The 17,210-nt window shown below is 43.9% G+C and overlaps 1 protein-coding gene across 2 annotated transcripts in view; it reads right to left on the reverse strand.

Moving 5' to 3' along the window:
• ITGB5 (integrin subunit beta 5) overlaps nt 1-17,210 on the reverse strand; it is a 90,739-nt gene continuing 73,529 nt past the window's right edge. The window contains exons 11-15 of one of the 2 annotated variants that reach the window (XM_066632645.1): nt 10,881-11,103; nt 8,519-8,622; nt 3,335-3,451; nt 1,471-1,637; nt 1-575 (exon numbers count right to left, since the gene is read on the reverse strand). In XM_066632645.1, the coding sequence (XP_066488742.1) occupies nt 480-575; nt 1,471-1,637; nt 3,335-3,451; nt 8,519-8,622; nt 10,881-11,103 (707 nt within the window). In that variant the 3' untranslated portion in view covers nt 1-479. Of the gene's footprint in view, nt 576-1,470; nt 1,638-3,326; nt 3,452-8,518; nt 8,623-10,880; nt 11,104-17,210 lie in introns of those variants that run through there. The other variant, XM_066632654.1, reaches the window with a different exon arrangement.

The following is a 17,210-nucleotide window of genomic DNA, read 5'->3' on the forward strand; positions in this document are numbered from 1 at the left end:
ATTGCTTTATTTTTTTTATAAAAAATTATCCTAAAGATGCAGAACACCTGGATGTTTAAAAAAATGCTTCCAACCTCTCCAATGCTAGTTTTATTCTAAAATCTGGCAATGTCACAATATTCCTATGAGTTTGGGCCTGCATACTGTTTTCCTACAGAGATATGGCTGAAGCTGCTATATGGCATGTTGTTCACTCTGCTAGTACTTCCAGGGCATCAGAACAGAGTCCTGCGTCAAGTAAGAACACATTCTGCACACATGAGCATGGCTTTGGGTTAGAGATCTGAAGAGCACACAGGCCATGGGCCACTTGTCCTTCATGTGCAATTAGAAGCCATCTCCAAATGTTCAAGTTCCATTTTAAGATATTCTTCCCCCCTGCAGAGGATTCTGTCTTCCATTTGAGAAGCCGCAAGGAAGCCAAGCAAGTGTCAAGCGTTCTATTATTTCATTTCTCTCAATCAGTTTCAAGCATGCTGTCAGTCAATTGTACCATTATAGGACCTATTGAGTTTGTTGAATGTGAAATCTAAGCTGTGCGTAGAAATCGGCTTGCGGTACAGAGGGTTGGAAGCCTTAAAAGAAAGGAGAGAAAGGATATAAACTGCTGTCCTCCTACAATTAAATGATATTTATACAACCAAGCAAAAGTTAGTTATTGCTAAATCTGCAATCAATGGAAGAAAAGGCAACACATTAATCTAACTAGCCCTTCCACACATGCTGTTTATGTCAGCTCTTCACAAAGGTCTCGCCTACTCATCCACAATCTGTATTAACTAATCTGCTGAACAATGGCCCATCAAAAGGAGTGTAACCAGCCCTTTCAGGATAGTTACAGATTTGGACACTGTTAATGTACAGCATATTTTGTTTATTCCACATTGGCCAGGGTTGCAAGAAGAGAGACTACTTGAGGGTATATGATTATGAAGTCAGACAAGGAGGTAGGTTTTGGTGATGAAAGTAAATTGGAGTTTGAAATCTAATATAGTAGTTCTCAAACTTAGGGAGAGTTTACTCCCTAAATAAGTCTTTGTGGGAGGGGGATGGTGGCTAGGGCTGCAGGCTGTCCTAGCAGCCTTCCGCAGGGCTTCCTGGTTGCTTGGCGACCAGTTTTTCTCTTTCTAACATTCTAAGTTAACATTCTAAGCATCAGGGAGCCCTGTGGAAGGCTTTTCGGGGCTCCCTACAGCTGCTTGCAGCCCCCTCAGTAAGTAAAAATAGCCCCCTTTCACCCCCTTTAGCAACATGATCCTGGTGATCATGTTGCTACCTCCTTCACTTCCCCTGGCCCTTAAAGGGACAGGGGAAGCTTTACACAAGCTGGTGGTCATGACCCACAAGTTTGAGAACCATTGTTCTAACAGACAAGATTTCTTTTATGAAAGAATAGCAGGTGACCTAAACATGAGTTAGGAGTGTTCTTCCAGCCATCAATTCTTTTTCTAAACCTGAGCCAATACGTACCACTTCATATCTGGCTCGGGACCGTTCGCTTTGGAATCTGGCAAATTCCCTCCTGTCATGAATAGTGACAAGCAGCTTCCAGATCCCCAGGAGGACAATCCCCAGGAGCACAATGCTGCCTATCACTGCCAGTAAGATCATCACAGCATCAGGGGCAGTGCCACACTCTGTAAGGAGAAGCAAGAGGAGAAGGCTGCTAATTGTGACCAATATGGATAATACCTCATTACCAATACAGATCCTGTTTCAGGTTGAAGCAAAAGTATTAATGGTGAAAATAAACCCCTGCACTGCTGCATGACTTCCAATTTGCTATGTAATTTTGCAAACATGAGACCTACATTTTTTTTTCCAAAGCAAATGATAACCTTGACAGACCATTAGTGCTGCCTAACTAAAAGTATAACATGCATGTTATGGGGATTGCAAGGCAATAATTACTGCCTGATCAGCTTTGCCAAATCATTTGTGTATACACACACACGTGAAAGAGGGTTGCAGAAGCAAAACTGACATACACCAGAGTCTAGCTATGGCTGCTTCCAGATACATATTCCTAGTTAGATGGGAAATATGAACAGATGTTTTATGAAAAAATAACACAGCCTGATTCAACAGCCAGGGCTGCATGTATGTATCTCTTTTAAAGGTAATATCCTGTTTGGGGGGGGGGGGACAGAGACTTGGATTCAGCTTTTTGCCCACTCCTATCTCCTTACCAAAAAATGTTTTTGAAAGGCCTGTGTTCACGTAAGTCATATTTGCTGGTTTTGTGGAGGAGTTGGCTGTGCCATACCCTTCACATATGTAATTTTCCATCCACTTAGGGCTATGGGCATGAAAGCAAAACCATCCCTCCCCATATTTGGGCACATAAATTGTGATTCTGTGCAGCAGCCCTCTCTTGGATCAGAACTTGAAATGCAAGTTTACAGCTATTAAATGCTCTTGCTATCAAGAGATGAGTTTTCGAATAGAAAACTCTTATTTCAAAACTGGGCCATCTACAAAGTTTGGAATAGTTTAAATCCATTGGGATTTGCTATGTATTTTCAATTCCTTAGGTCCCTTTGCTCAGTTCATAATTATATGTAAACCTAACTAGCATGTGGTATAAGTAAGAATTCTGGTGCACTCAATATACTCAATAACTTCTGGCAACTATGCTTGCAGCTGCAGCCTAGCTTCACCTCTTCTCACAAGTTCTTTGTGATATTCTGCAGATAACCCTTACTCTGTCTTCACACAGTCTCTCTCAGATGTCCTATGGGATGCTCCCACTGTTTAAAGTCCACTCCCCTGAGCTGACCTATGTATAATTTTCACTGATGAAAAATATTACCTAAATGTCTACATAGTGTGTCCTCCATTCTTCCTTCAATAACCAACTTATTGAAAATAATGCTGGCCGATGCATGTATGCTGACTCATGGAAGAAAGATTATGGAGGAAACGTCTATCGATGGTTATAAACTACCTCTAAGTTCAGCAGCTTGTGTGAATACCAGGTGCAGTGAGGTAACAGAGAGAAGTATGCCTTCCCATTTCTGCTTGTGTGCTTCCTTGTGTGCTGCACTTGGTGGATCACTGATGCTCAAACAGGATGCTCAGTTAGATGGGTCTTTGGCCTGATCCAGCAAGGCTTTTCTTATGTTCTTAAAAGCCTGGGTTCATGGGGTTTATTTCTAGAGTGTAATATTTTTTCAAAGCTACAGCCAACAAACAACACTAAAGTGTTTTAAAGGTAAAGCACATACTCTAAGGGAGCCTGCCTTTTCAGTTCTCCAGTCTAAGTTTACCTATTATTTTTCCAGAATATACATCTTAAATCAAGAAGAAGCAACAATCACACACACATAACAACCTGGTTCCTTAAGGACAGTGATATTGGTCTTTCCACTGGTGAGTTCTGAGTAGGTAAACTTCATCACACAGTCCTTCACTGGGTAAGCACACAAGACTGAGTTTGGGTCATCCGTTTCTGAAACAGGATTAAGAAAAGTCCTTAATACTTCTACAACAGAAGGAACCTAATGCATCACAACTTGTGCTGAAAATGGGTTCAAAGTACAGCATTTCTACAGCATTTGTTCTGTTGGTTTTGCTGGTCTACTATTCAGTGCATTGCAACATATGTTTACGATACCTATAGTATATTGGCCCTAGTCAATATAATTTACAATACTTATATTGGCACTAGCACAGGGAGACTACGTTGGGATTCTACAGCTCTTAGGATATAGCATCTTTTCAATATGAGAGGTTTTCCTGCTGGTACATATGGAGCACATTATGGAACCATTCAAGTGTTTTAAAAGTTCTAAAATAGGTGTCTTAACCCCATTGTCTCAGCCTCATATTTCCAGATATAGAAACTCATGGATCAATACAACTTCAAGACTGCACACAAAATGTAGATGTGGTTTTCGTTACCCTACTAAAAGGGGAACTGATATACATTTCTGAAAAAAAGGCCAAACAAAACCAACACTTGGGCAGATTTTTTTTTTCAAAAAGGAAGTTTCATTTCCTTCTATGTAGAGGAAGTAACTGCTTGGAAATGTTTAATTTTTCAAACTGTTTGGAGCACAGGGAGGCTGGAGAGGGGAATTAAAATATTCAACACAAATAAAGCTAATGACATGTATTGCAGAAACACATAATTTGATGGATACGTTTTGCAGAGAGTTAGCGGAGGACTTTAAACTGAGCTATGGTTTCAAAAAGTCCAGAGATCTAGGATAAGCAAGTGTCTTTCATCCTCAGGCAGGTCTCACTGATATCAGTGTCTCTTGTTTGATCATATAAGGTTGAGTTATAGTACAATTCAACAGTTATTTTCCTGGGAGTAAGGCCCACTACATTCTGTTGGACTTGCTCCCAGGAAAAGGTCTTACAAAACAATCTATGCATGTCAATTCAGAAATAAGTCTCACTGTGTTCAATGGAGATTTCTTGCAGAAAGTGTGCATAAGATTGCAACTTCTTTTGAGATTCCCTTTAGGAAATAAACCATCCGGTGTCTTCTAGCTCAGACAACAAGACAGTGGTGTTCTCAATGCAAATTACCTAACTCAGCAAACAACATTCAGGGCATAACACTTTATGAACCTAATTGTGGATTCAACATACAACGTATGGTAACTGCATATCTGTGATAAGCTGGGAATTAAAGTTCAATGAGGAACAGACTGCTGTGCAACACCCCAGTGTCACTGCTATATTCATGTTTCTTGACTTCATTTTTGAACACTCCACAGACAGCAGATCAATTCAGAACAGTATGGTTGTAAAGTGCTGACAAATGGAGAATTATCAAAACTTCAATCCCTTCATTAGGCTTGCATTCCACAAATGTGCTGAATGGTTTTCTCTCTGAAAATGTGGGAGGATAGGAGAGAAATGGGATATAACAACAGAGTGGGACTGGCGGGGGGGGAGGGAGAATTGTTTTTTGAGAAGTTTTCTAATAGATCACACAAGGCCACGTGCTCGACTATGAGAATGAAAAGTCCTGTCAGATAATCTGAAAGAGAAGCAACCATATGTACCATCATAAATATCATCACTGCATGCTAGAAATTGGTAGCCAACATAATGTACAAATAGAGAACCATAAGTGTGGGAAACTGTGGGTCATGACCCACCAGTGGGTCTCAACCTGATTGTTGCTGGGTCATGAAACTGACAAGCTAATAGCTGACAAGAAAAATATATTGAACCATATGAAAATGAAACTGAGCTGCATGTGCACATTTACTCATGAGTAGATGACCATGCCTAAGATCACGCTGAAGGGCAGGCGAAGAAGAGCGCAGTGCCACTAGAATCATCTTGATCCGATGAACACAGACCCCAAAAAACATTTGAGAAGGAAGTTGTCCCCCCAAGCTGACAAGGAAAATGTATTAAGCCCTATGGAAAGCGAAACTGAGCCACAGGTGCATGTTTACTTGTGAGCAGGCAAATGTGCCTCAGCTCCTATTGAAGGCCAGCTGAAGGGGAATGCACGGCCAGGAGAATGGCCTCAATCTGATGAACATGTAGTTCAACAAACACTCCAGAAGGAAGCACCCTGCCATAGTAAAAATGGTAGATACAGAAGCTTGAACAGCAAGCTGAAACTGTTTGTGTATTTTTAAAGTCTTGTAAAGCTAGGTGGGGCCCAACAGAGTGTCGTTTTAAAAAGCAGGTCCCAGTGATAAAAAGTTTTGGAACCCCTGGTCTAGGACATTTTTCCCCTCATCTCCTGCCTCATACCATGGATACAGCAAAATTGACTTTATAAGGTGTACAAAAGAGACTTCAGAGAAGATAAGTTATGAGTTCTGAATTTGTCTTAGGGCAGAAAGTGATCTCACACATTCCAGAACTGTGCTTTCATGGCCTCTTGTGATTTCTGCATTTCCTCTCTTGAAACCCATTTAGCTTAGCTTGAATATTATGGCCTACAAAATTAGCTCAAACACAAAAAGTGAATTTCATATTAGTGTATCGGACCAGCAAGACATGAGTTCTGGTTCCTGCTCAGGCATGACGCTTACTGGGTGACCTTGGGCCAGTCACTCTCTAATTCACCTCACAGGATAAAATGGAAGGAAGACGTCATGTGCATCATTCTGAGCACCATTCTGAGCTCCTGAAAAGGGGCAGTGTATAAATGTGGAAATAATGGTTGGCAACCTTCAGTCTCGAAAGACTATGGTATAAGCCTACAACACCCGGTATTCCCAAGAGGTCTCCCATCCAAGTACTAACCAGGCCTGACCCTGCTTAGCTTCCAAGATCAGACAAGATCAGGGATATGCAGGTTAACAGTTGCAACTTTTCCATTCTCCTGTAAAACCAAGCACCACATGTCATCACAATTTAAACCCCAGCTCATAGACAAAAATTTAAGCATTCTGTTTGCACCTCTGGATGTGTCACGTACCATTAGATGCCATTTTCCACTTGTGGTTGGTAAGTTGATAGATACCACACACAGGGAGAGTCAGTGGAAAAAGTCTGCTTGAAGGAGTTCAACACAATAGGTTCCATGGTCACTATGTCCTCAGAAAACTAGATGTTGTATTTTATCCAAAATATGGGGGCCACAGAATTCATGCCTTCCAGCAAACTTGCGCCACTGTGAATCCACCAACAGGCAAGACAGAGCTGAAAAGGTTCCTACCCTAGTCTTCCAACACTGGGGAACAAGAAAACCATTGACCAAATTTGGCCATCCAACCATTCATCATTTTTCTATTTTCACAGGAAGTGTTCTGGGTACAATTCAAAACAATATTTGGCCATGTTATCTCTGCAGTGCTTGGAAAGCATATGAGTGGGAAAGCTGGGTTAGTTGTCTGAAGTGAGTTTTTTGTGACAGGAAAGCATCTGTATTTGCAGGAGAATCCAGAAGGGTTTCAAGTGATATTTCAAAGACTGAATCGCTGCTAAAATATGCTGCCACAAAACCACTGCAGCATTTTTGGGTGCTCCTAATGAAAATGCTTGGAAATTTCCTTCCAAGGAAAGGAAATAGAGCTGATTGTGGAGTACCAGCAAAAGGAATCCTAGAGCAGATGACAATTCCCCCACAGGCGAATTAGAGAGGAAGACAAAATGAATAAAGGCTGCTTGCGCAACAACACTAGACACTGGCAAATAGTCACCCTTGTGAAATTAGGGGAAAAGACATTAAGCCAAAGCAGCTAATGCCACAAGTATGGCTGCACATACTGAGAGACGTATGCATGTTTTCCTAACCACACATCCGAGAAAAGAAATGTGACAAAATAGGTCACAATTAATTTTAACAGATAAACTACAATATATTATCATTGCATATAAGGTACTTTGAAGTAGAGTTGGACTAAGCCAAAAGATTATCCAGTGTCCCAAGGCCAAGCCATTCATGCACCAGGGACATCTCAGTCCCACACTGATCCATTTATTCAGTCCAGACCACAATGTGCTCCAAGCAAGGAGCAAACTGAACACATGAAGTTGTCTTATACTGCGCCAGACCATTACTCCATCTAGCCCAAAATTTCCAACTCCGGCTGTTCAAGTGGAGATCTTGCCCAGTTCTGTTGTTGCCTGGGATTCATTAACTGGGAATGCCAAAGATGGAACCTTAGGTCTTTTTCATATAAAGCATGTTTTCTACCATTGAGCAATGGAATTTCTTATGCACTTCAGAAAGTGAATCCTAACTTCTCTGGCTGATGGGAGTAAATACTGTAGTTTGAAATTGCAGATACAAATGAGCCAAGCCATACACAACATCAGAAAGACATTATACAATATCCCTTATCAATTATATCCAATCTGAGCTGAAGCCACTGGAGTTCTTTGCCTCCACAGCTGTTCCAGGAGTTTGGTCTATTAACTTCCTTCTAATTTCTAGCCTAAATATTTAAATCAAATAATCTGTAGCCATCTGAATACACACTCACAGCCCCCTTTAATTGAAATTGTTAATTCATGCACCTGTATATCTCCCTCTAATGTATGTGCAGAATATCATATCACCTCTCAGCTTCCTTTTGTCTTAGCTACACAGGCTGTGCTCCTTTAAGTTTAGCTCATGAGATAAATTCTCCAGTCCCACTGATTCTTTCAGCTGCTCTTCTTTGCATTCATTCTATTTTCAATTCAGTCCATCTAAATTTACATTTCAATTAAGGTTGCCAACTCCGATTGACCCCTTCCCCTGCATAAGATAATGTTGGACATTCCTGGAGTCACTGTTAAAATCTCCAAGATCAATTTCAATGGTCACCAGGAGATTCATGCTGATTCCTGGAGACTCCAGGGCAATTCTGAAGGGTTGGCAGCCCTAATTTCAATTCATGGTCAGAACTGGAGACAGGTACTATCACCAGTAGTTTATATCACAGATTCTTCCCTATCGCCACTGAATTAGAAGGTGTTTTTTTTATTTTCTGTTTCTTTTTGATAAGCAAGTTGCTTTCAATCTATCTTCTGTTAGTGATGCAGCTATTATTTTCAGCATTTGCTTATGTCCGAGTTCCATCTGATTCACCTTGACAGTACTTACTGAGAAAGTCCACCCGTGTAATGATCTCATCCCTGCAATGTTTTTGGCAGGTTTGGTTGTCAGCCAGTCTTCCTGAGTTAAAGAGCACACACTCAATGCAGTCCCTTTGAAAGATGAATGAAAGAAAATATGTATAAGCATATCTTCATGGCATGCTTTCATTTAAACATGGCAGTCAGACCTCTTCTCCAGAAAAAAACTTTTCTGCTGTATCCATATATCAACGCTGGCAAATTTAGTCTGGATGCAGGAGGGTATTACTAATGCATTTGCTTCCTATACAGTCAACCATCCAAGTCAGATGCTTCCAACTCAGGAACAGATAATCACTGTTAATATATTGTCACTGCATGTTAAACTAGACTCCAAGTGTATTTCTGCTTGAGCTCCTGGCACATTATGGAGATGGACAGACCAATCCTAAACTGCCTGGCACTCAGAGGAGCAACGGTGCCAAAATGGCTACCACTGAATCCTATGAGTGCCGCAGCAGCTCCCAGAGTCTCCTCGGGGAAAGGGGACATTTATCCCCTTACCCCATGTAAGGGTGCAGGTGCCACAATTGGTCTCCTTCAGTTTGTGCCAGCTATTTTGCCAGTGCAGACTGGAGGAGCTCTGTGTTGGGCTTTTCAGACATGGCGCATAGGATCCAGCAGAGACTTCCTCTGCCTGTCCCACCCCATCCTGGGCCTGATCCTCCCCTCCCTCCACCCCGTTTCACCCACTCTCCACCTCCCCCCCCGAAAAGCCTTACCACCAGCCTTACCACCAGCCTTACCACCAGCACTGCAGGAGTGCTGGCCAGCCATCCCTGCTACGCTGAGGCTCTGTGTCAGTGTTCTGTACTCCCAGGGTGCTGTAAACATGCTTAATAGCAATTTACAACACCCAGCACCAGTGGTACGCTAGTACCACTGGTGCTGAAGAGTTTGGGATTGGGAGTTATATTTCTCTTGCCAAGACTATACCCAAATATAAAGCCATCTTAAATTTTAGTATCAGCATTCTGAGCTCGTCTGTTATATTGCAATAATACTTCACATGAAACAAAATATAAACAATGGCTCTACAACTGAGAACCTTCTATTGCTCTTGAATCCATGGATTTTCATTTTTGTAAGTAGTGTTTATTTAATCAGTAGCTGACAACAACATCAGCAACACAAACAGGCTTAAGAATTAAGCTTAAGAATTAAGGCCTTAGGGCACAATCCTATCCAACTTTCTAGCACCAGTGCAACCGCAACACAACCCCGAGGAAAGGGAACAAGTGTTCGCTTATCTTGAGGAGGTCTCTGTGACTACTGTCCCACCATAGGATGCACTGCATGCCCCATTGGCACGGCTGCACCGGCACTGGAAAATTGGATAGGATTGGGCCTTTAGGCACTTATAGCTGTGTAAAATTGGTACAACTAAAGATGAAGAGTTGCTAAGTTAGTTTTGCATTCAGTAATTTCTCTTTCATATTATATGGATAATGAAAAATATTGTTACAATATACCTGCAAAACTAATGACCTCTATCAAATCAAACACAGATCATCTATCAGCTCTGTATGGGTGGCACCATAAATGATCTGCTTTTTATGCTGCCTGCCAGGGGCTGTAAATATAGGATTTCCCATGACTGGAACTGTGCATGTGTGCATGAGCATGTACATGTGCACATGTACAAGCATGTCATACATGGACTGGTGAGTCACAAACTGCACAGGCTTGAAATGGTTGGTTGGCAACCTTCAGTCTCGAAAGACTATGGTATAAGCCTACAGCACCCAGTATTCCCAAGCGGTCTCCCATCCAAGTACTAACCAGTCCTGACCCTGCTTAGCTTCCAAGATCAGACAAGATTGGGCATGTGCAGGGTAACAGTTGCTGTCACAGGCTTGAAAGAGCGTCAAATTAAATAAAAGTTAATAGTGTAAATAGTGAAATAGTGTCAAAATAAAATTAAATACTGTCAAATTAAAATACTGTCAAAAGTAAGAGCGAATTAAATTGCCATTAGACTATGGTTGTTTTAGAGGAGGTCAGTCTCTTGATCCATGAGCCTGAGATTGTTGTCTGACCATATGAGCTCTGCCAGTTCTCTCAAGCAGGGATCGTTCCCAGTTCTCTTGCCAATGAGCAACTGGAGATAACAAGAAGCAAGTTTGAGGTTTCAGACATACAAAGTACTCAGCTACGAATGTCTCTTCTACAGTCATGATGTCTGTTATGAAATGTCTGTTATGAAATGTTGTGTTATAACACATCGCCCTGAATCTCCATGGGGGTGGATAGCCACTAAGGCAGCTGAGAAACCACAGAATGTGGCACACAGTCATCAAGTCCATGAATGAAGCCAGCTGGCACAATACCTTTTAGTGCTGCAGACACCTGGGCAGGTAGGGCATTTCTCACAAGTCTCCCCAAAGGCACCAGGTTCTGTGCACTGACATTTCCCACAGATGCAGTTGCCTCTCCCGCTGCACATCTGACCATCATTGGAGAGACATTGTTCTGTCTCTGTAGAGCAGTTGCAGTTGTCCCCGATATAGCCACGATGGCATTTGCACTCACCGCAGTGACATTCTCCATGACCTAAAAGCAATACAAAACAAGGAGCAAATATCAGTTGTGCTGCCAGGGACATGGACATGGTTCCAGGAGACAGCTGAAAATCCAAGCCAGAGACAGTAAAGACAGATTTGAGCCTGGATCTGTGTTCAAGTGAAGACCTGCCACAGCTTCACCAGCTCACACCTTCAGCCCCCATTTGAACATGGGTATGAATACTAGTGACTCACCTCACAAAGCTGGAATGAGCAAACACAATAAAGTGGTAATAGCAGCAGCAGTTGCTATAAGTTGCTATAAGGGACAGGGCGAGAGATTGGTAGTGCAAAACTGAGGGTAACTAGTAATGCAAAATAGTGCCTGAAGACAGATGACAAAGGAAGTGTGCCATGGATACTGTAATGGGACAGGCCCTGCCGTGAGCTTGACCCAGAAAAGGTGGGGGAGAAAAGGTTGTAAAAAGGAGGGAATCTGAGGGATGGAGAGAGAAGCAGAGATTTACAGCCTGGGAGCAGGCTTATGGAGGGCTGATGAAGGCCCAGTGAGGAATTGGAGTGAAAACCTCTTGACTGGGCTAGGGTCTGGGTCTGTTCTGGCACAGGCTATGCAGAGCTATCCCCTGGAAACAGGGGCTTAGTATGCCACTGTGCCTAAGAGGACAGTTGTGAACTGGTGGCCACAAAGGCCTGGTTGAAGACGTTGTTTGCCACCCATTTTTGATCCTATTTTTGTGCCCCACACCAAGGAGATTGCCAGCTTTCCTGTCTTACCTACCCTACTAAGCCATTTCTTATTAGCCGGGTCAGTGTGACTGCTGGAACCCACCAATGTTGGCATGGAAGCTGCTAATCCTGACGTGCCTTCAGCACTTCCCTCCAGGCCTAATTTCACAGGCACACTATGATTTTTGCATACACTACAGTGTATGGTCTGTGGTCTTGTTCTGGAAAGCAGCACCTTTCCTTAGTCTTACATGTTACTGTATATTCAGTAACCTCTCTTGCCATTATTAGGTGTGCTCAGTTTGTTTCACCATAGCAGTTCACTGTTAAATACAACACAAATGAGCATATGAGGCATTGCCCTGCATCTCAGAATTATTCCACTTCAGGCTGTAAATGGAGGGTCATGCTACTGACCGCCCCCCCCCCCACTGCAGTCCTACACAGAAAACTAACATGACAGGGACAGGACTAGACTAGAACCAGGGTCAGCCCCAGCAAAAGGGGCCCTTGGCAAAGTGACCTCTGGCAAGACCCCTTACTGCCATGTGGAGACACTATATGAGGCACTGTGGAGGGGAAAAAAAAAAACATGGTGGGCAGCAGTAGCTTGCTAGAATGCTCTTGTTGCTGGCCTGCCAAGAATAAAACCTATGTCTGTGGTCTTGAAATCCTTTTTCAAGGATTTCAAGGGGGCCTGGCAAGCTGATAAGGGGGGGGGGAGAGTAGGGCTCAGCAGTACTTTTCTCCCCAGAGGACTTGAACTGATGCTGGCCCCAGCTACAATTTAGGGTGTGTGTGGGCGTGTGTGTGTGTGTGTGTTCCTTCCCAAGAGTAGGATACTCCATAATGCACCAACTTAATTGAGCAGTGTTTAATGGTATTTAGTAGCTTAATCGCCCAGTCCGGGGGGGGGGGGGCTTACAGCTCAAAGCAGGGAGCAGACTGGGCAGAAGGTGGTCCAGGGGTGGGAGGGGAGAATCCTGTCTGAGATCCCATCCCCCTTTTCCCACCACAAAACTTCCCCTGAGTCCAGGAACTACCAGCAAAATAGATTGTGTAAGTGTGAGTAAGTATGTTTTTTTCAATGCTCTTTGAGAAGTGGAAAGCGTTCACTTTAAAAATAGGTAAGCAAGTTAAGAAGCAAATACAGATCATAGATGCCACCAACAGACAGGGTGAGTCAACAACACTCTAAAAAATTGATCGATAAAGCACATGTCTCACAATGACAAAGCCAGCTTTGCCACACTCTACAGAGGAAAGGAATAAATCCAAACTTTACAGGTCTGAAAAAAAATGTTCTTTTGATAAGCTACTTTAATTATTACGTTTTTATCTCTCTCTTACTTTCAAGGCTAGGATATCTGGGAGTTACCTCATTTTATCTTTGTGTTTTGTCTTCAGCAATGCTGAGACACAGTAAATTGCCAAAAGACCGCCAATGGGTGATTTTATAAACTAGGGGAGGGTGTCAAACTTGTTCCATGTAGCAGGCTGAAGTTAGCATTCATGGCGCCTGCTGAGGGTCAGAGCCTTAGAGCCCAATCCTGCGTGAGAGCCCAATCCTGAGCATTTTAGCACCAGCGATAGGAGCATACCACTGGTGCTGGGTGTCATAAACATGACGAAAATGCATGTTTATGGCACCCTCCATGTAGGGCGCCAGCCCAGCGCCAGTCAGTACTGAACACAGCAAACAGAAAAAAGTGCTGTTTTTAATCAGGGAGTGATGTCATTAAGCAGGGAGTGATGTCATTAAGTAGGTGATGACGAAAAATAAGCACTTTGTTCTTTGCTAGGAAGTCATTACAGGTGCAGCCTATTTATCCACGGATTTTTTTATCTGCAGATTTGTCTCAATGCAAATAGGGTGGGGGAACTGAAAGTCACACACACCTTTGCCTCCTTTGCACTGTGCTGGCGTCTTGCTCTATTTCCAGGCAGCCCAAAACACTGCAAAAAGGCTCTGCCTAACCCAGGCAGGGAAATAGCCCTAGAAGAGGTTCCCCTTGCAAAGGAACAGTAACACTCCTGGAGCCCCTGAGCCAGCAAAGAGGCTGAAGAGGGGAAGGGGGGGCCGAAAATCTCTGTAGCCAGAACAAGTGCAGCAAGGTGGAGTTCTCTCTCTCTCTCTCTCACTCACTCACTCACTCACTCACTCACTCACTCACTCACTCACTCACTCACTCACTCACAAAGGGGCAGGTGTGGTAGCAACAGAGGGGATTGCTTTAAAAAATCCAGGGAGTGTTTGCCAAATTCCCCCCCCCCCCGTTGAGATGGTGTAGGCAATCACTGACACAAGCAACACCCCCCCCCCCATGGTGCAGGCTATCGCCGACACAAGCAAGCCTTCCCACCAAGCACAGCATGAGATTTAGCCTACAATCCTCTCCACACTTTCCTGGGAGTACATTTCCCATTGACTACAATGGGGCTTACTTCTGAGTAGAAACACATAGGGCAGGACTCTTAAAAGCTCAGCGGGTCAACTGGCAACGGGGAGGGCTGAGTACGGAGCAGAGGGGAGGGAACTGATAACAGCTGCCTTAGTTTCCTTCCATCCAGAAGTGTCAGGCTGCAGTGTATTTGCGTAACTCTATGGAATTTAGCACAATGCGTTTTTTGTTAATCGCGCCGCGTCATGGAACGGAACTAATGCGGATAAATAGGTTGCAACTGACAGAAGAGAAAATATGAAAATCTTGATCATATTTTCAAGTTATGGGAGAGTCCAGTTATCATATGGGCCACTCTTTCAGCAACTTCTCTTCTGCCAAGCTCTAATAAAGTTCCCTCTAATATTTTCCCTAACGTGGGGCAGTAGAGGGAACTGCAGAAACACTGGACCCTCCAGAGAGCCATAGCGACCCCCAGGTAAGTAGGAAAAGCCCCTTCCCTCCTGATCGTCCCAATTGCATTGCTGCCCCTCCGCCTTCCCCCTTCCCTCCCCAGCAAATATTTACCAGTTCCCAAACTCTCCCTGAGTTTGGTAACCACTGTGCTAGTACAACACCACTACAGTGGTCAGGTTATATAGAATTGTCATACATTATATACAGTGTTTCATGACCATTTGCCTCCACTATTCCAAACTGACAACAAATATCTTTCATCTTCTGAATGCTAGATATTCTACTAAAATGATAAAAACACAGATTTACAGCACAAGCCTATGCATATCCAGTCAAAAGTAAGTTCCATTGTTTTCAAAGAGACATACTCCTCTTAAAGTGTTATAGGATTGTTGCCTTAAAGCCCAATACTGACCTCTTTAGCAGTAGCAGTACAAGTGTACCACCAGCGCTGGGCGTCATAAATGTGCCATATATGGCACCCTCCATAGGGACCATGGTGCTGAGCCCATCACTGGATGGATGCCATCTAGTGCATCTGGAGCAAGGGAAGAGCTCCAGGTAGCGGTAAGGTTTGTTGGGGTGGGGGGAAGTAACTGGGGTGGGGCAGAAGGAGGTTTCGACTACCAGAGCCCTGCTCCGCCAGATCCAATGCACCATGTCAAGCTGAGAAGCCCGACACAGAGCTCCTCCAGACTGCAACAAAACAGGCGATACGGACTGGAGACGACTCATTGCAGGGCCTGCGCCCTTACATGAGGGAAGGGAACGAATGTCCCCTTCTCCCGAGGAGACTCCAGCGGGTCAGAGGGAGCCAATAGGATGCAGCAGTAGCCATTTTGGTGCCGCTGCTCCTCTGGGCACCAGCCAGTTTAGGATTGGCTGTTAGACTCTAAATTAGGGTCTGTTAACATAAATTCCAGCCCTATCTGGGCATGCCAAGGATGTCTAAGATTGGAGCTGGGAGTGGGACCTTATCCTTATTAAACTACCTTAAGAGGTTTTGTCTTCCTTTCTGCTTCCGGTTTAAACCATGTCTAATTTCATAAACCTACAGCTTCTCCTTGCCCCCCTTTCCCAAGCTGAAAAGCCCCTGATTTTAGTAGCCCTTCTTTGCACTTCTGCACAAGCTAAAGGGTTCTTTGTACCTTTCCCCATGATATTCTTTTGGTGGTGGGGCAAACAGAAGCATATTTCTATCTGCATAGAATGAAGCAGTCTGCTATCAGCTATCTGCACACGTCCGGCTACCAAGCATCACTTCTATCAGCGATCTGAACACATGGCCTGGCTTCTCTCCAGTGTTAGAGAAGAACAGAAAAAGATAAGAGCCAATGATAGCCAGCAACATCTTTCAGTTTATTACAACTTCTACAGCTCATCAGCTGAGAGCAGATAATTTCCCAAAAATTGAGAGAGCCTAAGGCATAATCCTAACCAACTTTCCAGTACCAGTGGAGCTGTGCCAATGGGGTATGCGCTGCATCCTGAGGTGGGGGGGGCAGTCATGGAGGCCTCCTCAAGGTAACAGAATGTGCTCTTACCTTGGGGCTGCATTGCGCCTGCATTAGTGTTGGAAAGCTGGTTAGGATTGGGTATTTTGTGGGGCTGGAAAAGGAGTTTCCACATGCCTTATGTCTGACACCCCTGAACTAGGGTCTCCCATTTTAATTTCACCACTGTATTCAGAATGCCACACTGGCCAATAGTGCAGTCCTATGCGTGTCTACTCAGAGGTAAGCCCTGTTGTATTCAATGGGACTTTATTCCATATAAATGTGTATAGGATTGCAGCCTAAATTTATCTGGTGTATAGATTAACTGCATTAGCAGCCCCACCCTAAGGAAAAGTCCCATTCTTCAGGATACCACTTCAATTCCCCCTTGCTGATGGATCATACACTGCATCCGAGGGGGGGGTGGAGCAGTTGGAAAGGCCTCTTCCCTTTTGTTCATTTACCCTAGAGCAGGGGTGTCCAAACATTTTGGCAGGAGGGCCACATCGTCTCTCTGACACTGTGCAGGGGGCCAGGAAAAAGAATTAATTTACACTTAAATTTGAATAAATTTACATAAATGAATATAGAGGTGGAACTTATATGAATGAATGAAGGTCTAGCAGTAGCTCAAGGCGTTGCAAAAAGCAAGGCCAGCCTTTCCTTTGCTGCCATTGCTGCATTACAGATATGAAACAGCAAGTAGTGGAGGAAGCCCTAATCCCACAATTCAGGTGAGAGGTTGAACAGTTGTCCTCACACTGACAGCAGTTGTGTCAGGCCAGCACGGGCTCCAGCAAGTCTCTGGAGGGCCAAAGGCTCATTGGAGACTGGGGGCTCCCCATGGGCCATATTGGGAACCCCCAAGGGCCACAAGTGGCCCCAGGGCCAAGGTTTGGGCACCCCTGCCCTAGAGGAAGCCTCCAATGCCGCCATGGGATTTTGCAGGCCTAAGTCCAAAGCATGTAATGGTGATAGTAAGGGATACTGACAAGGAAAGGGAGATTGTTCCCTTATCCCGGGACAATCCTCTGCTGCCCAAATAGGTCTCCTGT

This window comes from Tiliqua scincoides, chromosome 1 (assembly GCF_035046505.1).
Source record: "Tiliqua scincoides isolate rTilSci1 chromosome 1, rTilSci1.hap2, whole genome shotgun sequence".
Taxonomy (NCBI): domain Eukaryota; kingdom Metazoa; phylum Chordata; class Lepidosauria; order Squamata; family Scincidae; genus Tiliqua; species Tiliqua scincoides.